At 38.0% G+C, this 26,215-nt stretch overlaps 1 protein-coding gene across 4 annotated transcripts in view; it reads right to left on the bottom strand.

Moving 5' to 3' along the window:
* Positions 1-26,215, bottom strand: part of CCDC150 (coiled-coil domain containing 150) — an 86,122-nt gene that overhangs the window by 38,165 nt on the left and 21,742 nt on the right. For 3 of the 4 annotated variants that reach the window (XM_024981182.2, XM_059878688.1, XM_059878684.1), the window contains exons 10-15: positions 25,285-25,392; positions 21,204-21,328; positions 20,779-20,956; positions 20,147-20,215; positions 9,424-9,537; positions 1,739-1,822 (exon numbers count right to left, since the gene is read on the bottom strand). In XM_024981182.2, the coding sequence (XP_024836950.1) occupies positions 1,739-1,822; positions 9,424-9,537; positions 20,147-20,215; positions 20,779-20,956; positions 21,204-21,328; positions 25,285-25,392 (678 nt within the window). The remainder of the gene's footprint in view (positions 1-1,738; positions 1,823-9,423; positions 9,538-20,146; positions 20,216-20,778; positions 20,957-21,203; positions 21,329-25,284; positions 25,393-26,215) is intronic. The other variant, XM_059878691.1, reaches the window with a different exon arrangement.

Raw genomic sequence — 26,215 nt, 5'->3', positions numbered from 1 at the left:
ATCTAAATAGGAGCATTTAAATATATAAAGCAAATATTAACAGCCATAAAGGGAGAAAATGACAATACAATCACAGTATGGGACTTTTAACACCCCTCTTGCATCAACTGACAGATTTATCCAGAGAGTCCATGGGTTGCAAAGAGTTGGACACAACTGAGTGAACTGAACTGTGCTTGGAAAACTGAACCACTAACTTATACCATTTATAAAAATTAACTTGAGATGGATTAGACTTGAATGTAACACTTGAAACCATAAAACTCCTAGAAGAAAATATAGAACACACTTTGACATATATTATAGCAATCTTTCCTGGGATCTGTCTCTTAAGGAAAAGGAAACAAAAGCAAAAATATACAAATGACACATAATTGAGCTTAAAAGCCTTAGCACAGCAAAGAAAACCACTGACAAAATCAAAAGACAACCTACTGGATAGGAGAAAATGTTTTCAAATGTTATGACTGATAAGTGGTTAATATCCAAACTATGTAAACAGTTCATACAATTCAATATAAAAAAATCCCAAACAACCAAATTTTTTAAATGATCAGAAAACCTGAACAGACATCTTCCCAGTGAAGACATACTGAGGGCCAACAGGCATATGAAAAGGTGCTCAACACTGCTTATCATCAGGGAAATGCAAATCGAAACCACAATGAGGTATAACCTCACACCTGTCAGAATGTGACATCAAAAGACGACAAATAGCAAATTTTGACAAGGATATGGAGAAAAGATAACCTGAGTGCAATGCTGGTAGGAATGTTAAATTGTTGTAGCTACTATGGCAAACGGTATAGTGGTGCCTCAAAAAACTAAAAGTAGAACTAACATATGATCTAGAAATTCCACCAGAGTATGTATGTTAAGAAAAAGACAATACTAATTCAAAAAGACACAGGCAGTGTTCATAGCAGCACTATTTACAATAGCCAAGATATGGAAGCAACCTAAAGGCCGATCAACAGACAATTGCATCAAGATACGGCATACATACAGACACACACACACACACACAGAGCAGGATATTAGTCATAAAAAAGAACGAGATCTTGCCATTGCAATAGCATGGATGGACTTGAAAGATACTGTACTTAGTGAAATAAGTTAGACAAAGAATTGTATGTTAGCACTTATTCAAAGGAATGAAAATAACAAAACAGAGACAGACCACTAAATACAGAGAATAAACTAGTGGTTTTCACTGGGGAGAGGGATGGTAGGAGGGGCAAGACAGGGGTGAGGGATTAAGAGGTACAAACTATCATGGATAAAATAAGCTATAAGAATCTGTTGTTCAGCACAGGAAATATTGCTAATATTTTATAATAACTTTAGAGTATTATCTACAAAAATACTGAATCACTGCTGTATACTCAAAGCTAACATAATATTGGAAATCAACAAAACTTCAATAAAAAGAGAGAGAACATAGGCTTTCTATATTGGCAGCTAATGACTATGCATAAAATAATTATAATAAAGTTTCATACTGTTACAGAATGAACCTTGGGATCACACTTTTAGGTTTCAGCATTATATTACAAGCGTGTAAATAGAGGTCAGCTGGATGTGAATAAGGGACCAAGCTTATGGAGGTTTAAAAACTTGTCCAATATTACAGAACTGGTAAATGACTGAGCTAGGTCCTCTTCAAAGTCCAGCAATATTTAGCTTCATAATTGGCGTTAGAAAATGAGAAAAAAAATCAGAAAATGAAATCTCATACCTGAAGTTTTCCCTTTTCATAGGCCAGTTTATTTTTACTGTCAGTAATTTTTCCCAAGACGTTTTCCACCTGTTGTTGGGCAAGCTAATAAAACAAACATAGGTATCAGTATCTCTAGACATAGAATGAATAATTATTTTTCTTCTTAAACAAGCATTTATACCCTTACTATTTCTACAGTAATGAATCCAGGATTCATATTTATTTGCTACTGCTACATCTTTGTCCTTCTTTAGACAGCTGATCATAGTGTAATATGCAACACATATGTGTGTGTTAGTCACTCAGTTGTGTTCAACTCTTTGCAGCCCCATGGACTGCAGTCCACCAGGTTCCTCTGTCTGTGGAATTCTCCAGACAAGAATACTGGAGTGGGTTGCCATGTCCTTCTCCAGGGGATCTTCCTGACCCAGGGATCAAACCCAGGTCTCCCACATTGCAGGCAGAAATTCTTTACTGTTTGAGCTACCCAGAAAGCCCAGCAACACATAGGGAAACTTCTAACTGGAAGTATGAGTGCCTGAAGAGTCACAGAGTTTGTTTTTGTTTCCTAACTCTATTTTTGTTACATAAATTATCCCTTTGTAGTTGCAATCTAAGCCAGATGTGGATGGTTTTATTAGTGGTTACAGATATGCAGTTTGAGGATTACATGCAGTCAGCTCTCAGTATCCATAGGGTTCCATACCCACTAGTTCAACCAACTGTGGATGGAAAATACTTAGGAAAAAAAAATAATTTCCAGCTAGTTCAAAAAGCAAAACTTGAATTTGCCACATATGGGCAACTGACAACTCCTTACAATAGCATTACATTGTGCTAGGTATTATATGCAATCTAGAGATGATTTAAAGGATATGGAAGACTGGCGTGGGGAGGGAGGAGGGAGGGGGGTTCAGGATGGGGAACACATGTATACCCGTGGTGGATTCATTTTGATGTTTGGCAGAACTAATACAATTATGTAAAGTTTGAGAATAGAATAAAATTAATTAAAAAAAAAATAAAAATAAAAATAAAGGATATGGAAGGATGTACCCAGAATATATGCAAATATACCATTTTATATAAGAGACTCCAGTATCCACAGATTTCGGTATCTGTGAGGGTCCTGGAACTAATCCTCCATGGATACTGAGGGATAACTGTAGCCCCTTAAGAAAATGGTCATAACCACTTGGACAACCGGAGACAGTTCAGTTACCATAGTTAAAGGGCAGTTAGGAAAAAAAAAAAAAAACTGAAAAAGCAAAAGAAATGCTTGTTGGAAACATTGTTTGACAAAGTACTCAACACAATGTTATCTAGGACAAACATTACTGAAGCTTCTATATTTCATGAAATTACATATTTAATCATTAAAACAACCTTTAATAATGACAGTTATTTTTTTCATATGCCTTTTTCCTCTCCTTGTCAGAAGAAATAAGTATAAAATAGATTCTCTTGATTAAATTTTGGACCTTACTGGTATACCTGAGGAACACAACTAGTGATTGAAGATGGAAATTTTCACCTTCCACAATCCGTTTCACTGTTGTATCTTAATAACAGAAAATACTGATATTTGCCATTAAGTCAAAATCATCTTTATAAGTTCATGGTAGGGATAATACACACAAAAGCAAATGTGACTAAGAACACAAATTCTTAATCACATAGGCCAACTAGCTGCACTATGGATCATTTGCAATTAATTTTGAGTTCAAACTCTTGTTAATGTTGGTAAAAATCCTATGCTGACAAAATCATTATTTCTGGCTTATATTTGCTTAATCTGTGAATAACAGAACAAGACTCCTTTTTAGCATTTAAAGCCAAAGAATTTACATTCAACTTTAGGCAAGTTTTAAAGACAAAAACGTATATGTTGGGATATTAATTTACACAAGAGACGTTCCTCACTGTCTGCAACACAGCCAATCTGTGGTGCACTTTATTTCATCTTAAATATTGTGAATATTTTCCAAATAAAAGTAAAAACACATTCCAAACTAGATTACTATATAACATGTAACTCATTTTTTCCTCTGTTCAAATATTTTCATGATAGCATACAAGAGATCACATTAGTCTGAAGCACTGTCTTCTTGGTAGTTGCCTTGACTAGAAGAATTAAGCCATTTTAGACATTCTAGATTTTAAAAAAAAGACAGAAAAATTATAGTGACTAGTTCTACTATAAAATTATGTACATTCAATACAAAAATGTATACCCAATATAAGAGATCAGTGGGTTACTAACTAGTATGGCCATCCAGGCATCTGTCACATCAGATATTTATTTCATACTTATTTATACATATTCATACTTTCAGTTTTTTAAAGTTTCACTTTGAATTGCTGTGTGTTGCTCCCACCAAGGCAATTTTTTTTAAAAGCATTAAGACCAATTAATTATCGGTTTCAAAGTAACCTAACAGAAATGTAGACTGCTAGCAATAAACAGGAGGCTGGTAATGATATATTATCATAACTTTAATTTTTTTTGTCTATGGAAGACAGTCCTCCTTTAACACAACAGTTTAGAAACTATGATGTAAAAAATGTAAAATCATCCTACAAATGAACATTTGGGGCTATGTTTTGATCAAGTCTTCAGCAGAAAATATATTACAAGGATGGCTGATAACACTACAAAAACAAAGCTATACCATATAACTAATGAAATAAAAGCTTAACTATTTAAAATTTAAAATTCAGTTCCAAGTTCTATAAATAAAGGTGCCCAAAGTATTTCAAAGTGTAGATAAAGCTTATAAAAAATCAAGAGCTAGATTTAACCAAAATTGTGCTATTACACATAGGAACACTCAAAAATGTGTTCTTGGAATGTTGAAGACTTTTATTTTTTAAAAAGAACTTGGACAGTCTGGGTCTCTTATACAAATTTTTTAAATAATGGAAACATTTTCCTCAATAAAATTTCCTTTTTTAGGCAAAGGCATAAACAATTCTATTAATATTTTAAATAAACTTTGGAAATAATGTCCTCCTTTTTTGCTAACGTAAGGTAGATGTTAAGGCAGTAATTTAAATTATCATTTAAACAGGCCCTACACTTAAGAAAATTGATGGGACACCAGAAATTAGAAAGAGACCATTTAAATGAGTAAATATCTCAGATTCTGAGTTGTGGAATGCTGAACTCAATTGGAAAAGACTCTGATGCTGGGAGGGATTGAGGGCAGGAGGAAAAGGGGACGACAGAGGATGAGACGGCTGGATGGCATCACCGACTTGATGGACGTGAGTCTGAGCGAACTCCGGGAGTTGGTGATGGACAGGGAGGCCTGGCGTGCTGCGATTCATGGGGTCGCAAAGAGTCGGACACGACTGAGCAACTGAACTGAACTGAACTCAAACTATCCTTTGTTTAAATAATCTTAGCAATATACAAGGAACCAGAATGAATTGCTAATATTCATTAGATCACAGAAAAAGCAAGAGAATTCCAGAAAAACATCTACTTCTACTTCATTGACTATGCTAAAGCCTTTAATTGTATGGATCACAAAAAACTGTGGAAAATTCTTAAAGAGATGAGAATAGCAGACCAACTCACCTGTCTCCTAAGAAACCTACATGCAGGTCAAGAAGCAACAGTTAGAACTGGACACGAACACGGACTGGTTCAAAATTGGGAAAGGAGTATGTCAAGGCTGCATATTGTCACCCTGCTTATTTAACTTATATGCAGAGTACATCATGCTAAATGCCAGGCTGGATGAAGCACAAGCTGGAATCAAGACTGCCGGGAGAAATATCAATAACCTCAGATACGCAGATAACACCACCTTTAAGGCAGAAAGCAAAGAGGAACTAAACAGCCACTTGATGAAAGTGAAAGAGGAGAGTGAACAAGTTGGCTTAAAACTCAACATTCAGAAAACTAAGATCATGGTATCTGGTCCCCTCACTTCATGGCAAATAGATGGGGAAACAATGAAAACAGTGACTGACTATTTCCTTGAGCTCCAAAATCACTGCAGATGGTGACTGCAGCCATGAAATTAAAAGACACTTGCTCCTTGGAAGAAAAGCTATGACCAACCTAGACAGCATATTAAAAAGAAGAGAAATCACTTGGCTGACAAAGGTCTGTACAGTTACAGCTGTGGTTTTTCCAATAGTCTTGTATGGATGTAAGAGCTGGACAATAAAAAAAGGCTGAATGCCAAAGAAGTGATGCCTTTGAACTGTGGTGTTGGAGAAGACTCTTGAGAGTCCCTCGGACAGCAAGGAGATCAAACCAGTCAATTCTAAGGGAAATCAGCCCTGAATACTCATTGGAAGGACTGATTCTGAAGCCAAAGCTCCAATACTTTGGCCACCTGATGTGAAGAGCTGACTCATTGGAAAAGACCCTGATACTGGGAAAGACTGAGGGCAGGAGGGGAAAGGGGTGACAGAGAATGGGATAGTTGGTTGCATCAACAACTCAGCAGATATGAGGTTGAGCAAACTCTTGAGAGACAGTGAAGGACAGGGAAGCCTGGTGTGCTGCAGTTCATGGGGTCACAAACAGACATGACTCAGTGACTGAACAACAACAACAAAGCTATTTTATCAGCAGATGGGTAAGTAAGAATTTTATTCTATTAACAACCAGTATGACATGGGCCCATGCAGATGGAACCGATTCTGTCACCCTTACAAGTGTACACTAAGTGTCATCCGAGTTTTAAGAACTAATATATTTAATACATTGTTTAATTTCAAGTCATTAAAATCCTAGTTGTATATGGAAATAAGTCTATTTCTTTCTGGTGCTACCATCTGAAAATGTATGTTTAAAATACCAACAAAAAGTAGGGAGACTAGTCATTTAATTTGAACCCAGAAACAGTAAACTTCCCACATTTGGATCTTTTCTCACTGTGGTTCCCTTCATGATGGCCTGTGGTAATGGACTTAAATTACACCGTCATTCATAGGACTTGTGGTTGTCAAGGGATGGAGTGGGAGTTTGGGGTTCGCTGATGCACACTATTATATACAGGATGGATAAACAACAAGGTCCTACTGTATAGCACAGGGAACTATATTCAATATTCTGTCATAAACCGTAATTTGGAAAAGAATATGAAAAAGAATACATATAAAACTGAATCACTTTACTGTATGGCAGAAATTAACATTATAAATCAATTATACTTCAATAAAAATTTTTAAAAATTACGCTGTCACTAAAGGCTGAAATGGCAAACATAAACCTAACATAAGGAAGTGTGAGGGAAGAAAACGAGCATGATATTTATAAAAGGATACTGTATGTTGGCCCTGTGACTGGCACTTTACTCACAATATCACATTTGAGTCTCACAGCCTGGCATGATACACATGGCCCTCTTTGTGTTCTACCCAACCAAGGTTACTTAAACACCTATGTGTGGGCACTATGCTAGGCAAGGGAGTACAGAAATAAGTTAACTATTCTTACATTATAAGGGCATGAAAGCAGAGGCATGAAACAGGTCAGTTTCTAGTTTATGAAGTAACAGTAACTGTTTTAACGAGTATGCACAGTAGGCTGTGGGAACCCTCAGGGGAGTTCCACAGGGAAGATCCCCTTGGCACTGAAGGCCACAGAGGTTAAGAACCTGTCCAGGTCACACAGTAAATGAAGCCATGGGTTAAAACTGGGTCTGAATTTAAATCTATGGTGTGGCATATAAGACACAAACTCATATGCACATTTCTAAAAATAAGAGGTTATGCTAGAGGGTAGTTTTTATTGAGGATTAAGTGTTAATTTTTAAAGAACAAAAATATACTGCCAGCAATGAATGGCAATAGGTTTAATGATATTGCTGATTAAAAAAAAAAAAAGTTGTAGTATCTCTACCTCTTTCCTCAAGACTCATTATAGCCAACTGCAACAAGGCCTGGTTAGAGAACATTCTATGCAGAGACATGTAAGCTGGACTTGAGGTATGGGTAATTACTGCAAGACCTTAATCAAGAGGTGGTAAGCAGGTAAGGATCAACACTGACCAAGTTACCTACAAGATCTGTCAAAGTCACTAAAAGGATAAGGCCACAGGTCTGCTCCCTGGCAGTACAGGCATGGAAGAACCATGGACACTGAGACAGACACAAACCTGGTGGGTAGATAAGCCCAGCTGAGGTCTGGCCAACTAGCAAAGGACAACGATGAATCTTTAATTTTGAGGGAGGGAGGGCTGGCCTAAGATAGTTCAAGGATTTAGAGCTAATGCACCCTGTTGCTCCGAAAGGAACTTAATAGGCTTTTTCTAGGGATAGTTGAGATACTAAGAATTCAATAAATGTTAGCAAAGTGCTACATGCTTTACATATATTAACTTACTTAATCTCAACAACCTCCTAATAATAGTATTATCCCCATTTTGACAGATTAAGAAACTCAGGTTCAGAAAGGTTAAGGATCACACCTAAGGTCACAGCCAAAATTGAAACACAAATAGTCTGGTTCCAGGGACATGAAAACTAACAGGATTTAGATTTAGTTTCTGTAATTTTTCATAGTTGAAGTAATGAGCAGCTTATGACAGAGCTTGAAAGAATTTAGCTCAGATTAAGACAGACTTCACACCTTCTTTGGAATTCTGAAAGCTGAATTCCATACTATAGAAGAAATAGATAATTCTTTGGACTGCAAGGAGATCCAACTAGTCCATCCTAAAGGAGACAGTCCTGGGTGTTCATTGGAAGGACTGATGCTGAGGCTGAAACTCCAATACTTTGGCCACCTCATGTCAAGAGTTGACTCATTGGAAAAGACCCTGATGCTGGGAGGGATTGGGGGCAGGAGGAGAAGGAGACGACAGAGGATGAGATGGCTGGATGGCATCACCAACATGATGCACATGAGTTTGGGTGAACTCCGGGAGTTGGTGATGGACAGGGAGGCCTGATGTGCTGCGATTCATAGGGTTGCAAAGAGTCGAACACGACTGAGAGACTGAACTGAACTGAAGTATTCAAAAGCACACAGAAAACTTACCAGCTGTTTAACAGAACAATCTCTTTAAGTCTCCTTCACCTGGAGATGCTGTAAGACTTAAATGTTTATTTGTAATGACTTCCCTGGTAGCTCAGATGGTAAAGGTCTGCCTGCAATGTGAGAGACCTGGGTTCAATCCCTGGGTAGGGAAGATCCCCTGGAGAAGGAAGTGGCAACCTACTCGAGTATTCTTGCCTGGAGAGTCCAAAGGATGGAGGAACCTGGCGGGCTACAGTCCATGGGGTCACAAAGAGTGACACACAACTGAGCGACTTCACTTTCACTTTCTTTTTCATTTATTTGTAAGGCAATGACCTTGTCAAACAGCTTTAAGAAACCTAACTTACTACTAATTTCCCAACAGATAGAACTGTCAGGGGGAAAAAAATACAAGTTTCTTTCTCACAATTTATGGAAAAGAAAGTATTTTAAAATGTTAGAAATACTGGTACTTTTCATCATTACAGATCATCTGTGTAGGCAGATGTTTAACAGCTGCTTTCAATTCTCGTTCTCTTAAATCTTCTATTGCCTGAATACTGTAGGGCTCTCTGACATACTTGGCCTGCTTAGTTATTCAGGACTTGTGATAATTATCAAAATACAAACAAATGAAGAAACCCATCTCCTAATTTCTGATTTGTACAAAACTCTTTAGTCATTAATTCCTACTTTAGACTGACCTTTTTATACCCACCCAATGGTAATCAGAAGATGCTTGCTCAAGTTCTAGGGAAGCAATCTTATCTGTCAGTTGTTTATTCTTTTCCTCTAGAGTCTGCACGTTGCAGGTTAATGCATTTATGTCTACCTTTGAAAAACAAAGGGAGAAAAGAAATCTATGCAGATCCAAAAATACTATCTTGTTTTTAAAATGACATTTTTAACCATAAAATAAATGGTATCTTATGAACACGTTCCCCTGCTTTTCTAGCTGTCTTTAGCAGGTGGGTTATAACCAACTGCATAGCGTGCACTTACCAGAAGTCCTTCTGGTGCTTGGTACTTATTTAAATATTAACTCAAGCATATAGATACAGATGTAAAAATAAATCCTCCAAAAAATATTAGCAAAATGAATCCGGCAATACATAAAAGGATAACAGATCAGGACTAAGTGAAGTTTATCCTGGTAATACAAAGTATGTTCAACATTCAAAATTAATTAGTATAATTCACATCAATAGACTGTAGAAGAAAAATCATATAACCATCTTAACAGATAAAAGCATTTCACAAAATTCATATGAATTTATGATAAAAACCTAGTAACCCAGAAACAAAAGGGAATCAACTCTACCTGATAAAGTATATCTATAAAAAACCTACAACTAATACCAATATTGGTGGAAGACTGAATGTTTTCCCCTAAGACTAGGAAAAAGGCAAGGATATTTGCTCTTGCCATTTCTATTTAACATCAAACAGGAGGGCTTAGTTGGTGCAATTAGGTAAGAAAAAGTAATAAAAGGCATAGAAACTGGGGAGAAATAAAACTGTTCCTACTTACAGTAGACATGATTTTCTATATTCCAAAAAAATCTACACAAAAGGTACCCGAATAAGAGTTTTAGTAAGGTTGAAGGTCACAAGGTCAAATCAGTTGCATTTCTATATATTAGAAAAGAAATTGGAAAATTTCTATTTCTTAAAAGTTCCATTTATAACATTATCAAAATCCATGAAATTTTTAGGTAAAAATCTAAAAAAAAAAAAAAATTCAATATTTGACATGCTGAAAATTATAGAACACTGACAGAATACAGAATTGAAATCTTAGCAATATTGAACCTTCTCATACAGGAACACAATATATCTCTCCATTTTATTTAGGTTTTTGACTTGTCAGTATTCTAAGTCAAAAACCTAAATAAAATGGAGAGATATATTGTGTTCCTGTATGAGAAGATTCAATATTGCTAAGATTTCAATTCTCTCTATCTCAATTTAAATTGCGTGGGGTAATTTACCAGTGTCCATTCTTTAATGGGGTCTGGACTGTGAGGCTATAAAAATCACCCTACAAGAAATATTAAGGTATGCTCTTCAAGATGAAATAAAAGGGCATTAGATGATAACTGGAATCTACACAAAGAAATAAAGGGTACCAGCAAATGTAGCAACATGTAAGTACAACACACAGCTATTTTTGCTTGTAACTCTGTTACCTATAAATCAAAAATACACATTAAAAGAAAGATTAAGGGAATTAAAACAGTTCACAAAAAATATGTATTTAATACAAAGGAAGGCAGTAATGGAGAAACAGAGGAACAATAAAGCATATAAAACATTAAAAAATAATAAAGTGGCAGATGTAAATCCTACCTTATGGGTAATTATGTTAAATATAAAGGGATTAAACACTCCAACTACAAAACACTGCTAGGCAGAAGGAATTTTTTAAAAAAAAAACAACTATGCGCTGTTCGTAAGAGACACAATTTAGATTCAAAGCCACAAATGGGTTGGAAATAAAAGGATGGAAAAAGATATACAATGTAAATAGTAACCTGAAAAGAAATGGTGTGGCTATACCAACATTAGACAAAGTAGACGTTAAAACAAAAATCTGTGCGGTAAAGGACATTATACATTTAAAAAGGGACCAATCCATTAAGAAGATAACATTTCTAATTAACACATGTCTAACAGAGCCCCAATGAAGCAAAAACAATAAAGCAAAAATTGACAGAACTGAAAGGAGAAACAACAATTCAACAGTAACAAAGACTTCAATAATAGAACAGTTAGAAGATCAATGAAAAAACAATTGATGACTTCAACACTATAAAGCAACTGAACCTAACACATCTTTAGAACTCCTCCAGAAAACAGAATACACATTTTCCCCAAGTGTGTATGATGCATTCTCTATGATATACCAACATGTTACAACTATAAAAAAGCTCAATAAATTTGAAAGGACTGAAATTACACAAAGTATGTTTTTCAACCATAATGAAATAAAATTAAATCAATAAAAGAAGGAAATTTGGGAAATTCACACATATGGGAATTTCAACAACATATTTCTAAATAATCAACTGGGAATGAAAAAATTACAAAGGAAATTAAAGAATATTTTGAGACAAATGAAAATGAAAACATTACAAACAAAATGTATGGTATGCAGTTAAAGTGGTGCTTAGAGGGATATCTTTAGCTGTACAAACATATTTAAAAAAGGAAAAATATCTCATATCAATAACCTAACATCATATACAAAAATTAACTTTTAGTGAGTTAAAGACCTAAATATAAGATCAGATACTGGAAAACTCTTAGAGAAAAACAAAGGCAGAATACTATTTGACATAAATAGCAGTAATATCTTTTTCAATCCATCTTATAGAATGAAAGTGAAAAGTGAAAGTGAAGTTGCTCAGTCGTGTCCGACTCTCTGCGACCCCATGGACTGTAGCCTACCAGGCTCCTCCGTCCATGGGATTTTCCAGGCAAGAATACTGGAGTGGGTTGCCATTTCCTTCTCCAGGAGATCTTCCGGATCCAGGGTTTGAACCCAGGTCTTGCACATTGTAGGCAGACACTTTACTGTCTGAGCCACCATGGAAGTCTAGAGTAATTGAAGCTAATTATCCTCCAATGAAAATAAATTAAAAAAACAAAAATAGACAAATGGGACCTAATTAAACTCAAAACCTTTTGCATAGCAAAGGAAACCATAAACAGAAAGAAAAGAACTCAGAGAATGGGAGAAAATATTTGCAAACAATGCAGCTAACAAGGGATTAGTCCTCAAAATTTACAAATAGCTCACGTGGCTCAATATCAAAAGAACAATCTAATCAAAAAATGGGCAGAAAACCTAAACAGACATTTCTTCAAAGAACACATTCAGATGGCTAAAGGGCACATGAAAAAATGCTCAACATGGCTAATAATTAGAGAAATGCAAATCAAAAATGAGATATCATCTCATACCAGTCAGAATGACCACCATCAAAGTCTACAAACAATAAAGGCTGGAGAGAGTGTGGAGGAAAGGGGACCCTCCTACACTACTGGTAGTGATGTAAATTGGTATAGCCACTATGAAGAATATCAGTTTAGTTCAGTTGCTCAGTCGTGTCTCTTTGTGACCCCATGGACTGCAGCACGCCAGGCCTCCATGCCCATCACCAACTCCCAGAGTTTACACAAACTCATGTCCATTGAGTCGGTGATGCCATCCAACCATCTCATCCTCTGTCATCCCCTTCTCCTCCCGCCTTCAATCTTTCCCAGCATCAGGGTCTTTTCAAATGAGTCTGCTCTTCGCATCAGGTGGCCAAAGTATTGGAGTTTCAGCTTCAACATCAGTCCTTCCAGTGAATATTCAGGACTGATTTCCTCCAGGATGGACTGGGTGGATCTCCTTGCAGTCCAAGGGACTCTCAAGAGTCTTCTCCAACACCACAGTTCAAAAGCATCAATAATTCGGCACTCAGCTTTCTTTACAGTCCATCTCTAACATCCATACAATACTACTGGAAAAACCATAGCCTTGACTAGACAGACCTTTGTTGGCAATGTAATGTCTCTGCTTTTTAATATGCTGCGTAGGTTGGTCATAGCTTTTCTTCCAAGGAGCAACTGTCTTTTAATTTCATGGCTGCAGTCACCATCTACAGTGATTTTGGAGCCCCCCAAAATAAAGTTCTCACTGTTTCCATTGTTTCCTCATAGATTTTGCAATGAAGTGATGGCACCAGATGCCATGATCTTAGTTTACTGAATGTTGAGCTGTAAGCCAACTTTTTCACTCTCGTCTTTCACTTTTATCAAAAGGCTCTTTAGTTCTTGCTTTCTGCCATAAGGGTGGTGTCATCTGCATATCTGAAGTTATTGATAATTCTACTGGAAATCTTGATTCCAGCTTGTGCTTCATCTAGCCTAGCATTTTGCATGATGCACTCTGCATGTAAGTTATATAAGCAGGGTGACAATATACAGCCTTGAAGTATTCCTTTCCTGGTTAGGAACCAGTCCATTGTTCCATGTTTAGTACTAACTGTTGCTTCTTGACCTTCACACAGATTTCTCAGGAGGCAGATCAGGTGGTCTCGTATTCCCATTTCTTGAAGAATTTTCCAGTTTGTTGTGATCCACACAGTCAAAGGCATTAGTGTAGTTAGTAAAGCAGAAGTAGATGTTTTTCTGGAACTCTCTTGCTTTTTTGATGATCCAACTAATGTTGGCAATCTGATCTCTGGTGCCTCTGCCTTTTCTAAATCCAGCTTGAACATATGGAAGTTCACGGTTTACGTACTGTTAAAGCCAGGCTTGGAGAATTTTGAGCATTACTTTGCTAGTGTGTGAGATGAGTGCAACTGTGCGGTAGTTTGAGCATTCTTTGGCATTGCCTTTCTTTGGGATTCATCATGGGGACTGGAATACAAAAGAAGTCAAGATATACCTGGAGTAACAGGCAAGTTTGGCCTTGGAGTACAAAAGGAAGCAGGGCAAAAGGTAACAGTATTCTGCCAAGAGAATGTACTGGCCATAGCAAGCACCCTTTTTCAACAAAAGAGACCACTTCACACATGGACATCATCAAATAGTCAATACCAAAATCAGATTGATTACACTCTTTGTAGCCAAAGATGGAGTTGAAGTTGTATACAGTGTGCAAAAAGAAGACCTGGAGCTGACTATGGCTCTGATGATCAGCTCCTCATTGCAAAATTCAGGCTTAAACTAAAGAAAGCAGGGAAAACCAGTAGACCAGCCAGGAATGACTTAAATCTCTTATGAATATATAGCAGAGGTGATGAATACATTCAAAGGATTAGATCTAGTAAACGGAGTACCTGAAGAACTATGGACAGAGGTCCGAAATATTGTACAGGAGGCAGCAAACAAAACCATCCCAAAGAAAAAAAATGCAAAAAGGCAAAGTGGTTGTCTGAGGAGGATTTGGTATAATGCAGCATGTAGCATAAGCTCTCTTGGAGGAGGTCGCCATTAGCTCCACCACAGAACTGCTGAGCAGATGACCCACAAAATGCAGAACAATTACACCAAGGAAATTCTTGTACTGTTAAGAAAGTTCTAGGACCCACAGCAGATTTCCCAACCTGGGGATCCGGCAAAGGGACTGAGAACCCCCGGGAAATTTGACTTTGGTGGCCAGTGGGAGACTGAACCAGACTTGCCAGTGAGGGTCCAGGAGTCTCTGGTGGAGGCACTGGTCCAGTTTTGCCTGAGGGCAAATAACAGGGAGGGAACACAGCCACATCCATCAACAAAAAATTGGATTAAAGATTTACTGAGCATGATCCCACTCACCAGAACAAGATCCACTTTCCCCCCCAGTCAGTCTCCCCCATCCAGAAGCTTCCATAAGCCTCTTACCCTTATTCATCAGAGGGCAGATAGAATGAAAACCACAATCACAGAAAACTAATGAAACTTAAATTGAAGGAAGTGGGAAAAACCACTAGACCATTCAGGTATGACCTAAATCAAATCCCTTATGATTATACAGTGGAAGTGAGAAACAGATTTAGGGGACTAGATCTGATAGACAGAGTGCCTGATCAACTATGGACAGAGATTCGTGACATTATACAGTAGACAGGGAGCAAGACCATCCCCAAGAAAAAGAAATGCAAAAAAGCAAAATGGCTGTCTGAGGAGGCCATATAAAAAGCTGAGAAAAGAAGAGAAGTGAAAAGCAAAGGAGTAAAGATATACCATTTGAATGCAGAGTTCCAAAGAATAGCAAGGGGAGGTAAGAAAGTTTTCCTCAGTGATCAGTACAAAGAAATAGAAGAAAATAATAGAAAAGGAAAGACTAGAGATCTCTTCAAGAAAATTAGAGATACCAAGGGAACATTTCATGCAAACATGGGCTCAATAAAGGACAGAAATGGTATGGACCTAACAGAAGCAGAAGACATTAAGAAGAGGTGGCAAGAATACACAGAAGAACTATACAAAAAACATCTTCATGACCCAGATAATCACGATGGTGTGATCACTCAGCTAGAGCCAGACATCCTGGAATGCAAAGTCAAGTGGGTCTTAGGAAGCATCACTATGAACAAAGCAAGTGGAGGTGATGGAATTCCAGCTGAGCTATTTCAAATCCTAAAAGATGATGCTGTGAGAGTGCTGCACTCAATATGCCAGCAACTTCGGAAAACTCAGCAGTGGCCATGGGACTGGAAAAGGTCACTTTTCATTCCAATCCCAAAGAAAGGCAATGCCAAAGAATGTTCAAACTACAGCACAATTGCACTCATCTCACACGTTAACAAAGTAATGCTCAAAATTCTCCAAGCCAGGCTTCAGCAATACGTGGACTGTGAACTTCCAGATGTTCAAGCTGGTTTTAGAAAAGGCAGAGGAACCAGAGATCAAATTGTCAACACCCGTTGGATCACCAAAAAAGCAAGAGAGTTCCAGAAAAACATCTATTTCTGCTTTCTTGCCTACGCCAATGCCTTTGACTGTGTGGATTACAACAAACTGGAAAATTCTTCAAGAGATGGGGATATATCAAACCACCTGACCTGCCTCTTGAGAAATCTGTATGCAGGTCAGGAAGCAACAGTTAGAACTGGACATGGAACAACAGACTGGTTCCAAATAGGAAAAGGAGTACGTCAAAGCTGTATATTATCACCCTGCTTACTTAACTTATATGCAGAGTACATCAAGAGAATCGCTGGGCTGGATGAAGCACAAGCTGGAATCAAGATTGCCAGGAGAAATATCAATAACCTCAGATATGCAGATGACACCACCCTTATGGCAGAAAGTGAAGAAGAACTAAAGAACCTCTTGATGAAAGTGAAAGAGGAGAGTGAAAAAGTTGGCTTACAGCTCAACATTCAGTAAACTAAGATCATGGCATCCAGCCCCATCACTTCATGGCAAATAGATGGGGAAACAATGAAAACAGTGACAGACTTTATTTTTCTGGGCTCCAAAATCACTGTAGATGGTGACTGCAGCCATGAAATTAAAAAGACACTTCCTCCTTGGAAGGAAAGTTATGACCAACCTACGCAGCATATTAAAAAGCAGAGACATTACTTTGCCCACAAGGGCCTTCTAGTCATGGCTATGGTTTTTTCAATAGTCATATATGGATATGAGAGATGGACTGTAAAGAAAGCTGAGCACCAAAGAATTGATACTTTTGAACTGTGGTGTTGGAGAAGACTCTTGAGAGTCCCTTGGACTGCAAGGAGATCCAAACAGTCCATCCTAAAGGAGATCAGTCCTGGGTGTTCATTGGAAGGACTGATGCTGAAGCTGAAACTCCAATACTTTGGCCACCTGATGCGAAGAGCTGACTCATTTGGAAAGACCCTGATGCTGGGAAAGATCGAGGGCAGGTGGAGAAGGGGATGACAGAGGATGAGATGGTTGGATGGCATCACTGACTCAATGGACAAGTGTTTGAGTAGACTCTGGGAGTTGGTGATGGACAGGGAGGGCTGGCGTGCTGCAGTCCATGGGGTTGCTAAGAGCTGGACATAACTGAGCAACTAAACTGAACTGAAATGAACCAAACTGATCACATGGATCACAGCCTTGTCTAACTCAAAGAAACTACGAGCCATGACGTGGAGGGCCACCCGAGACAGATAGGTCATGGCGGAGAGGTCTGACAGAATGTGGTCCACTGGAGAACGGAATGGCAAACCACTTCAGTATTCTTGCCTTGAGAACCCCATGAACAGTATGAAAAGGGAAAAAGATAGGACACTGCAAGATGAACTCCCCAGGTTGGTAGGTGCCCAATATGCTACTGGAGAAAAATAGCTTCAGAAAGAATGAAGAGAAGAAGACAAAGTGAAAAGAACGCCCAGCTGTGGATGTGATGAGTGACAGAAGTAAAGTCTGATGCTGTGAAGAACAATATTGCATAGGAACCTAGAATGTTAAGTCCACAAATCAAGGTAAAGTAGAAGTGGTCAAACAGGAGACAGCAAGAGTGAACATCAACATTTTAGCAATCAGTGAACTAAAATGGACCTGAATGGCGAATTTAATTCAAAGACCATTATATCTACTACTGTGGGCAAGAATTTCTTAGAAGAAATGGAGTAGCTCTCATAGTCAACAAAAGAGTCCAAAATGCAGTACTTGGGTGCAATCTTAAAAATGACAGAATGATCTCTGTGCATTTCCAAGGAAAGCCATTCAATATCACAGTAATCCCAGTTGATGCCCCAAGCACTAATGCGGAGAAGCTGAAGTTGAATGGTTCTATGAAGACCTATCAGATCAGATCAGATCAGTCGCTCAGTTGTGTCCGACTCTTTGCAACCCCATGAATTGCAGCACGCCAGGCCTCTTACCTGAAACCTGTAATTGGGCCAAGAAGCAATAGCTAGAACCCTATATGGAACAACTGACTTGTTCAGGATTGAGAAACGAATACAACAAAGCTATTTATTGTCACCCTGTCTATTTAACTTATATACGGAGCACATCATATATAAGTTATGACAGGCTGGATGAGTTACAAGCGGGAATCAAGGTTGCTGGGAGAAATATCAACAACCTCAGATATGTGGATGATACCACTCTAATGACAGAAAGTGAAGGAAAACTAATGAGCCTCTTGATTAGGGTGAAGGAGGAGAGTGAAAAAGCTGGCTTGAACTGTGGTGCTGGAAAAGACTCTTGAAGAGTCCCTTTGGACATCAAGGAGATCAAACCAGTCAATCTTAAAGGAAATCAACCCTGAATATTCTTTGGAAGGACTGATGCTGAAGCTCTAATACTTTGGCCACCTGATGCCAACAGCTGACTCATTGGAAAATACTCTAATACTGGGAAAGATTGAAGGCAGAAGGAGAATAGGACCACAGAGGATGAGATGGTTGGATGGCATCACCGATTCAATGGACATGAACTTGGGCAATCTCCAGGAAATGGTGAGAGACAGGGAAGCCTGGCGTGCTGCAGGCCATGGAGTTGTGAAGAGTTGGACACAACTTGCTGGCTGAACAACAGCAAACAAGCAAGTATAATATCTTTCAGCCCCATGAACATATACTTAGTCTACATTAAGACAAATGAAATCAGACAAACAAAATAATAATGTTATGTTGTAATCATAAATAGCCATTCATCACAGCCTGAAATATTTACTAGAATTTTAAAGCAAAAAGTATTAATTAATTAACAGTATCCACCAGTTTTCCAAATTTTAAAAAGCATACTGAGGCCACATTGACACCAGCAAAATCCCAGCCACTGGAAGTCAGCTTTATTTAAAGACCTTTTGGGTGGACTGTTTTCGAATCACTGGACATGAGTGAGTAAACCACAGAAGGTATTGCCAGCTTGGTGAACTGTCTTGGAGCTCCAGTACAGAATTTAGCTTTTTTTCTCTCTGTAGTTCTTAAACTAAAAGTTCACATAGATAGGTCTTCCCTGGTGGCTCAGTGGTCAAGAATCCACCTGCCAATGTGGGAGACACAGGTTCAGTCTCCAATATGTGAAGATCCCACATACTGCAGAGCAACTAAGCCCGTGTTCCACAACTACTGAACCTGTGCTGTAGAGCTCGGGAACCATACCTACCGAAGCCTGTGTGCCCAGAGCCTGTGCTCTGCAGTAAGAGAAGCCACTGCAATGGAAGCCCATGCACCCAGCTAGAGAGTAGCCTCCACTCAACCACAACTTGAGAAAAGCCTGCACAGCAATGAAGACCCAGCATGGCCAAAGATAAATAAAAATTAGTTTTTTAAAAAGTTTACATATATGGTAGATAACATGAATACTATTTAGTTGAGCCAGAAGCCGAACAGTCAAGGCTTGATGACTGTATCTGACACCTGTTGCTAGTTTTATTGAGTAGGGCGGCCTAATAGTCCCTGGTGCTCCAGATATACTCCAGATGACAACGCTACATAATCCCTACTCTCTTTAAATTCTGAAATGCAAATAGGAATGTTTTAAAGTTGTTTGGTCTTTTTTTTTGCTCTATTTCGATAAGGATTGTATTCATTTCTCTGGCCATTCTACCTTAATAGAACCTAGAAAGAGGTATCTCACAAAACTGCAAGAACTAATAAGCCTAAATTAGCTTTATTTAATTTTTTAAGAAAAGCACTGTCAGCAATCATCCCTCTGCTTCCCACAGGCCCATGAGCTCAGTCTTGGGAGTCTTCCTAGCTAAACTGCTTGGTGAACACTAGGGTCAGAGGCAGTGATGACTCACTGGCAAACACAAGATGCTCAACAAGCAAACCTTTCCCAGAAGCAGCCTTATGCTGAAGTGACTGAAGTGCTCTGAGGGCATCCAGCTTCGTAGCTTCTCTACTCCCCCTACATTTTGCTATTCAACAATATAACCTGTCTCCTCACTAAGATAAGCTGATACAGCAGGCAGCAGTACAGAAGGAAATAAAACATAATGACACAAAAAGAAAGAAAACGTGCAATACCTTGTTTTTAGCTAATTCTTTTTCCAAGTTGCATTTTTCTTCTGCTACTTCTTTCTCTGTTTTATTAACCTGCCCAAGAAGCGAGGGGAAAAAGGAAACCAGTCTTTTAAAAACAGTTGACAGGCTCTACTATAGCAGACACACCCTGCATGTGAGTTAATACCTACACTGCAGAGATAGCACATCCTCTCAGAAAAGGGGCCACTCAGGGAGTCTCTGAGGCAGAGCAGACTTCACAAATAGCCCTGAAATTAGAAAGACACGTCTGCATGTCAGACTCTGCTGGCTCCTTCCTAACTAGGAAGACAGGGCTGTTTTCCCTTACACTGTTTCTGCTACACTGTCCCACTCCCACTGGGCAAAATTGATTTTTAAAATCTGACCCCTTAACTAACATGAGGATGTGTGAATGGTTAGTTAACTTTCACTAATGCTATGTAAGGGTACTATTTGGCACAGACTACTCACATGGCTAAAAGACATAGATTACCCACCCAAAGACTTCTTTCATGGGTAACTCAGACAAACTCCATCTGGGTTGTATTTCTTTTCTTGTCTTTTGCACTTAAAATACAATTTTAAAACAAGACCACCGCCCACAACCAGGAAGTAACAAACCTGCCTCCACACACCTCTTTCTGAAGTCTGTCTTTCTCCTCTAGCAGAGACTTCTTCTCTTGCGTTGATGCTTCCAGGTCACCTCGCAATCTTGCAATAGTGGATTCTAGCAGCTCTTTCTGGACTGTTGCCCTCTTCTCAGCCTCTTGTGCTTTCTGGATACATTGGTTATGCTCAAGGATTAAATGGTCCCTGCAGGAAGAGAACAAGGAGATATGAAAGCTAAATGAGAGCTCTTCTTTATGACTAAATGTTCTTACAGAACGTATCTCCTGCCTGAGAGCAATTACCAAAATGTTCTAACAAAATTAGTTCCGTGAAAGCAGTGTCTTTATTTTTGTGGCTGGCCCAGCAAATGCAGAATCAAAACTTTTGCATTAAAGATATGAAATACAAGTGCAAAAGCAAAAAATGCAAAAGTTGCCTACAATTTACTTACAGATGCATTTGGAGTTGTGTTTTTTCATTCTGAACAGTCTGTAGCTCACTTGTGATACTGGCATGGGCTGCATCCAGCAGTAAGTTTTGTTCTTGAAATGTCTGTGTCATCATTTTCTGCTCCTCCTGTTAGAAGTAATATTAAAAGCTGAGATGCCAGAAGTCACTTGATAGGATATTATTCTAAATAACTAATCAAAGCTACTGATACTTACAAAAGTAAAATCTAATTTATATAAATAAAACCTCTTTTTGAAAGAATTTATCTTAATGTCCAGCTTTCTCTTTGTCCCTACCCTGACTTGACCACAATTTTATCACTTTACAGCTCTTCTCGCCAACAATCAAGGTGCATCATTTACCTAGCTTGCTGCAAAATTTTATGACTCCTAACATGAACAAATGTTCAGATATAGAACTATATTAGGTATATTTTGGTAATTTAAAATTTCAACATGGTACTATACTTTAAAAAGTAAGACAATATCAATGTATATAAAGTAAAAAAATTCTTCCACCTCTAACTCCTCCACACCTCTTCCAAATAATTCCACTCTCCAAGGACAATCATGTTTCACAGTTTAAATTCTTTTGACAGTATCTGAAACTGTGCTCAGATACTGTGAGAGCAGAAGTCTGTAACTGTTTTGCACAATTAATTTTTCTCTGGCTTACCATTTTTATGCATACTCCCTCTATCCACAATTTATAAAGCTTTTGTAAATATAGTACATGCTAAGAATTACTTTTGTAAACATACTTTAAAATACATTGTTTTGAACAATATTGATTACAAGGCAAATCCTCACACCTTCATACTTGATAAAACGGGATCTCACTTGTGTCATATTCCAAGGTTTTAAAATGTTTATTAAAGTGTTATGTATATAAGTCACATTATTCAGTCTACTAAGTGGTAAATTTCATGAAAGTAGGGATTTGTCTTGTTCACTACCATAATTCTATCCAGATCTAGTATCATAACAATACTTACATGGGGTAAACACACAATGTTTGAAATAATGAAAAATATTTATTGAGTATCTGTTAGATGCAAAATACGCTTAGACTAGAGATCTCTTTAAGAAAATTAGAGACACCAAGGGAACATTTCATGCAAACATGGGCACAATTAAGGACAGAAATGGTATGGAACTAACAGAAGCAGAAGATACTAAGAAGAGGTGGCAAAAATACACAGAAGAACTATACAAAAAGGATCTTCATGACCTAGATAGCCACGATGGTGTGATCACTCACCTAGAGCCAGAAATCCTGGAATGCAAAGTCAAGTGGGTCTTAGGAAGTATCACTACAAACAAAGCTAGTGCAAGTAATGGAATTCCAGTTGAGCTATTTCAAATCCTAAAAGATGATGCTGTGAAAGGGCTGCACTCAATATGCCAGCAAATTTGGAAAACTCAGCAGTGGCCATGGGACTGGAAAAGGTCAGTTTTCATTCCAATCCCAAAGAAAGGCAATGCCAAAGAACGCTCAAACTACCACACAATTGTACTCATCTCACACGCTACTAAAGTAATGCTGAAAATCCTCCAAGCCAGGCTTCAACAGTACATGAACCGTGAACTTCCAGATGTTCAAGCTGGTTTTAGAAAAGGCAGAGGAACCAGAGATCAAATTGCCAACAACTGCTGGATCATGGAAAAAGCAAGAGAGTTCCAGAAAAACATCTACTTCTGCCTTTATTGACTACACCAAAGCCTTTAACTGTGTGGATCACAACAAATGGTGGAAAATTCTGAAAGAGATGGGAATACCAGACCACCTGACCTGCCTCCTGAGAAATCTGTGTGAAAGTCAAGAAGCAACAGTTAGAACTGGACATGGAACAACAGACTGGTTCCAACTGGGAAAGGAATATGTCAAGGTTGTATACTGTCACCCTGCTTATTTATACACCCTGCAGAGTATATCACATGAAATGCTTGCCTGGATGAAGCACAAGTGGGAATCAAGATTGCCGTGAGAAATGTCAATAACCTCAGAGACACCACCCTTACGGCAGAAAGCGAAGAACTAAAGAGCCTCTTGATGAAAGCGAAAGAGGAGAGTGGAAAAAGACGGCTTAAAACTCAATATTCAGAAGACTAAGATCATGGCATTCGGTCCCATGACTTCACCGCAAATACATGTGGAAACAGTGAGTTTATTTTTGGGGGCTCCAAAAATCACTGCAGATGGTGACTGCAGCCATGAAATTAAAAGATGCTTGCTCCTTGGAAGGAAAGTTATGACCAACCTAAGCAGCAATAGTAAAAAGCAGAGACATTACATTGCCGACAAAGGTCCATCTAGTCAAAGCTATGTTTTTTCCAGTGGTCATGTATGGATGTGAGAGTTGGACTATATAGAGAGCTGAGCACCGAAAGAATTGATGCTTTTGAACTGTGGTGTTCGAGAAGACTCTTGAGAGTCCCTTGGACTGCAAGGAGATCCAACCAGTCAATCTTAAAGGAAATCAGTCCTGAATATTCATTGGAAGCCCTGATGCTGAAACTTCACTACTTTGGCCACCTGATGTGAAGAATTGACTCATTGGAAAAGACCCTGATGCCGGGAAAGATTGAAGGTGGGAGGAGAAGGGGACAACAGAGGATGAGATGGTTGGATGGCATCACCAACTCAATGGACATGAGTTTGAATAAGCTCCAGGAGTTGGTGATGGACAGGGACGCCTGGTGTGCTGCATGGGGTCACAAAGAGTTGGATATGACTGAGCGACTGAACTGAACTGAGCATGGCCCTGCTCACCAGAGCAAGACGCAGTCCCTCCTATCATCAAGCTTAACAAGCCTCTTAGCCTCCTCCATCAGAGGGCAGACTGAAGAAGCAAGAAGAACCACAAGCCCACATCAGGTAGAACAAAATTCGTATTACAGAAAGTTAATCAGGATGAAAAGCAGAAAGTTCCGTTCCAGATGAAGGGACAAGATAAAATGGCAGAAAAAACAAATAAATAAAATGGAGATAGGCAACCTTCCAGAAAAACAATTGAGAACAATGATAGTGATGATGATCTAGGATATCAGGAAAACAATGGAGAAGATGCAAGAAATGTTCAGTAAAGACCTAAAAGAACTAAAGAACAGACAAACAGAGATGAAAACATACTAGACGGAATCAATAGCAGAATAACAGGCAGAAGAATGGATAAATGACTTGGAGGATAGAATGGTGGAAATCAGTGCTGCAGAACACAATATAGAAAAAAGAATGAAAAAAAAAAAAAAAAAGGAAGACAGCCTAAGAGACCTCTGGGACAACATAAAATGCTGTCTATCACCAACAGAGAGAGAAAAGACATGAGAAAATACTTGAAGCAAAAACAGCTAAAATCTTTCCTAACATGTGAAAGGAAATAGTCAATCAAGTCCAGGAAGCACAGAGAGTCCCCATCAGGATAAACACAGGGAGGAACATACCAAGACACATAGTAATCAAACTGACAAAAATTTAAGACAAAGATAAAATATTAGAAATAACAAGGGAAAAACAACAAACAACATACAAGGGAACACCCATCAAATTATCAGCTGATTTCTCAACAGGAACCCTACAAGCCAGAAAGGAATGCCACAATATGTTTAAAGTCATGAAAAGGAAGAATGTACAACCAAGGATACTCCACCCAGCAAGACTCTCAGATTTGATGGAGAAACCAAAAGCTTTCCAGACAAGCAAACGTTAAGAGAATTCAGCGCTACCAAGCTAGCTTTACAACACATGCTAAAGGAACTTCTCCAGGCAGGAAACACAAGACAAGGAAAAGATCTACAGAAAATAAGCCCCAAACAATTGAGAAAATAGTAACAGGATCATACACATAGATAATTACCTTCAATGTAAATTGATTAAATGCACTAACCAAAGGACACTGGGTGGAAGAAAACATGTGCACATAACCCTGCTTGACTCCCCCAAATTGTATGTAATTATTTTATATTGTTAGGTTAATCATGATTCCATTATGGCTTGCAATTGTTATTACATTTTTTATCTGGCTATTGATTACGGAACTAATAAGCATCTTTTACTATTGTGAAAAAAATAAAAATAAATACCTGCAGAATGGCTTGGTGGTCAGCAATGATTCTGGTATTTTCCATTTTAACAGTCTGAAGCATGCTGCTCAATTCTGAACACTTTCTGGTCAGCTGGTCATTCAAAATCTAAGACAACATATATAGGAAATCACAGATCTCTCCAATAAATAATTCTTTTTACTTACACATCATTATTTTTAACAATTACATAGTATTTCATAGTATTATTTCACCATATATGTGAACTTTATTTAACCCAATGGATATTTAATTATAAAATACTTTCAAATATTTGGAATCACCATCCTAAATAATTCTAAATTAAAATTTGTTGATTTGGTAGAACAACTGAAGCATTTGGCAGTTTACCAGTCTTTTGTTCTTTTGCATTTTGCATGCTGGTCAATCAGAGCAAGATATGTACAGAATGGTATTTACAATGTAGATGCATGGTCAATGTTATACAAATCCATTCCCAAAATTGGATGATGAGTTTTTAGAACTGTTTAGCTGATAACACAAAATAGCTAAGCTCCTTCATCACCAATTACAGTATTCAAAAAAGCAAAATACAGATGACTGTACCATTTCACAGGATTAATCTTCCAAAATGAAACAGAAGTCTTTTGTGCAACATATCTATTAAACATGTAGTTGGTTTATAATTCTTTTTCCTTTTGGTATTTTTAAATTTGTATTCCTATGGAAAATATCTATCTTAATTCTCAGTTATTTTTGAAAACTATATTTGGTAAGGATCTTATGTTTTAATATACAAGTTCTTTAAGGACTGGGCAAATAACTCTGAAGAATTAATAGAAAAAACCTTCAAAAATTAGTAACAAGAAAGGAGAGCCAGATGAAAGACTATGTGGACAGCATCATAAGTAGTGTGTATAGCAAAGTAGATAGAAATACATTAAGGAACATTTTAAAGTTATAACCAGAC

This window comes from Bos taurus, chromosome 2 (genome assembly GCF_002263795.3).
Source record: "Bos taurus isolate L1 Dominette 01449 registration number 42190680 breed Hereford chromosome 2, ARS-UCD2.0, whole genome shotgun sequence".
Taxonomy (NCBI): Eukaryota; Metazoa; Chordata; class Mammalia; order Artiodactyla; family Bovidae; genus Bos; species Bos taurus.
Note: the sequence above shows the minus strand (reverse complement) of the source record. Positions and strands in the feature narration are given on the sequence as shown.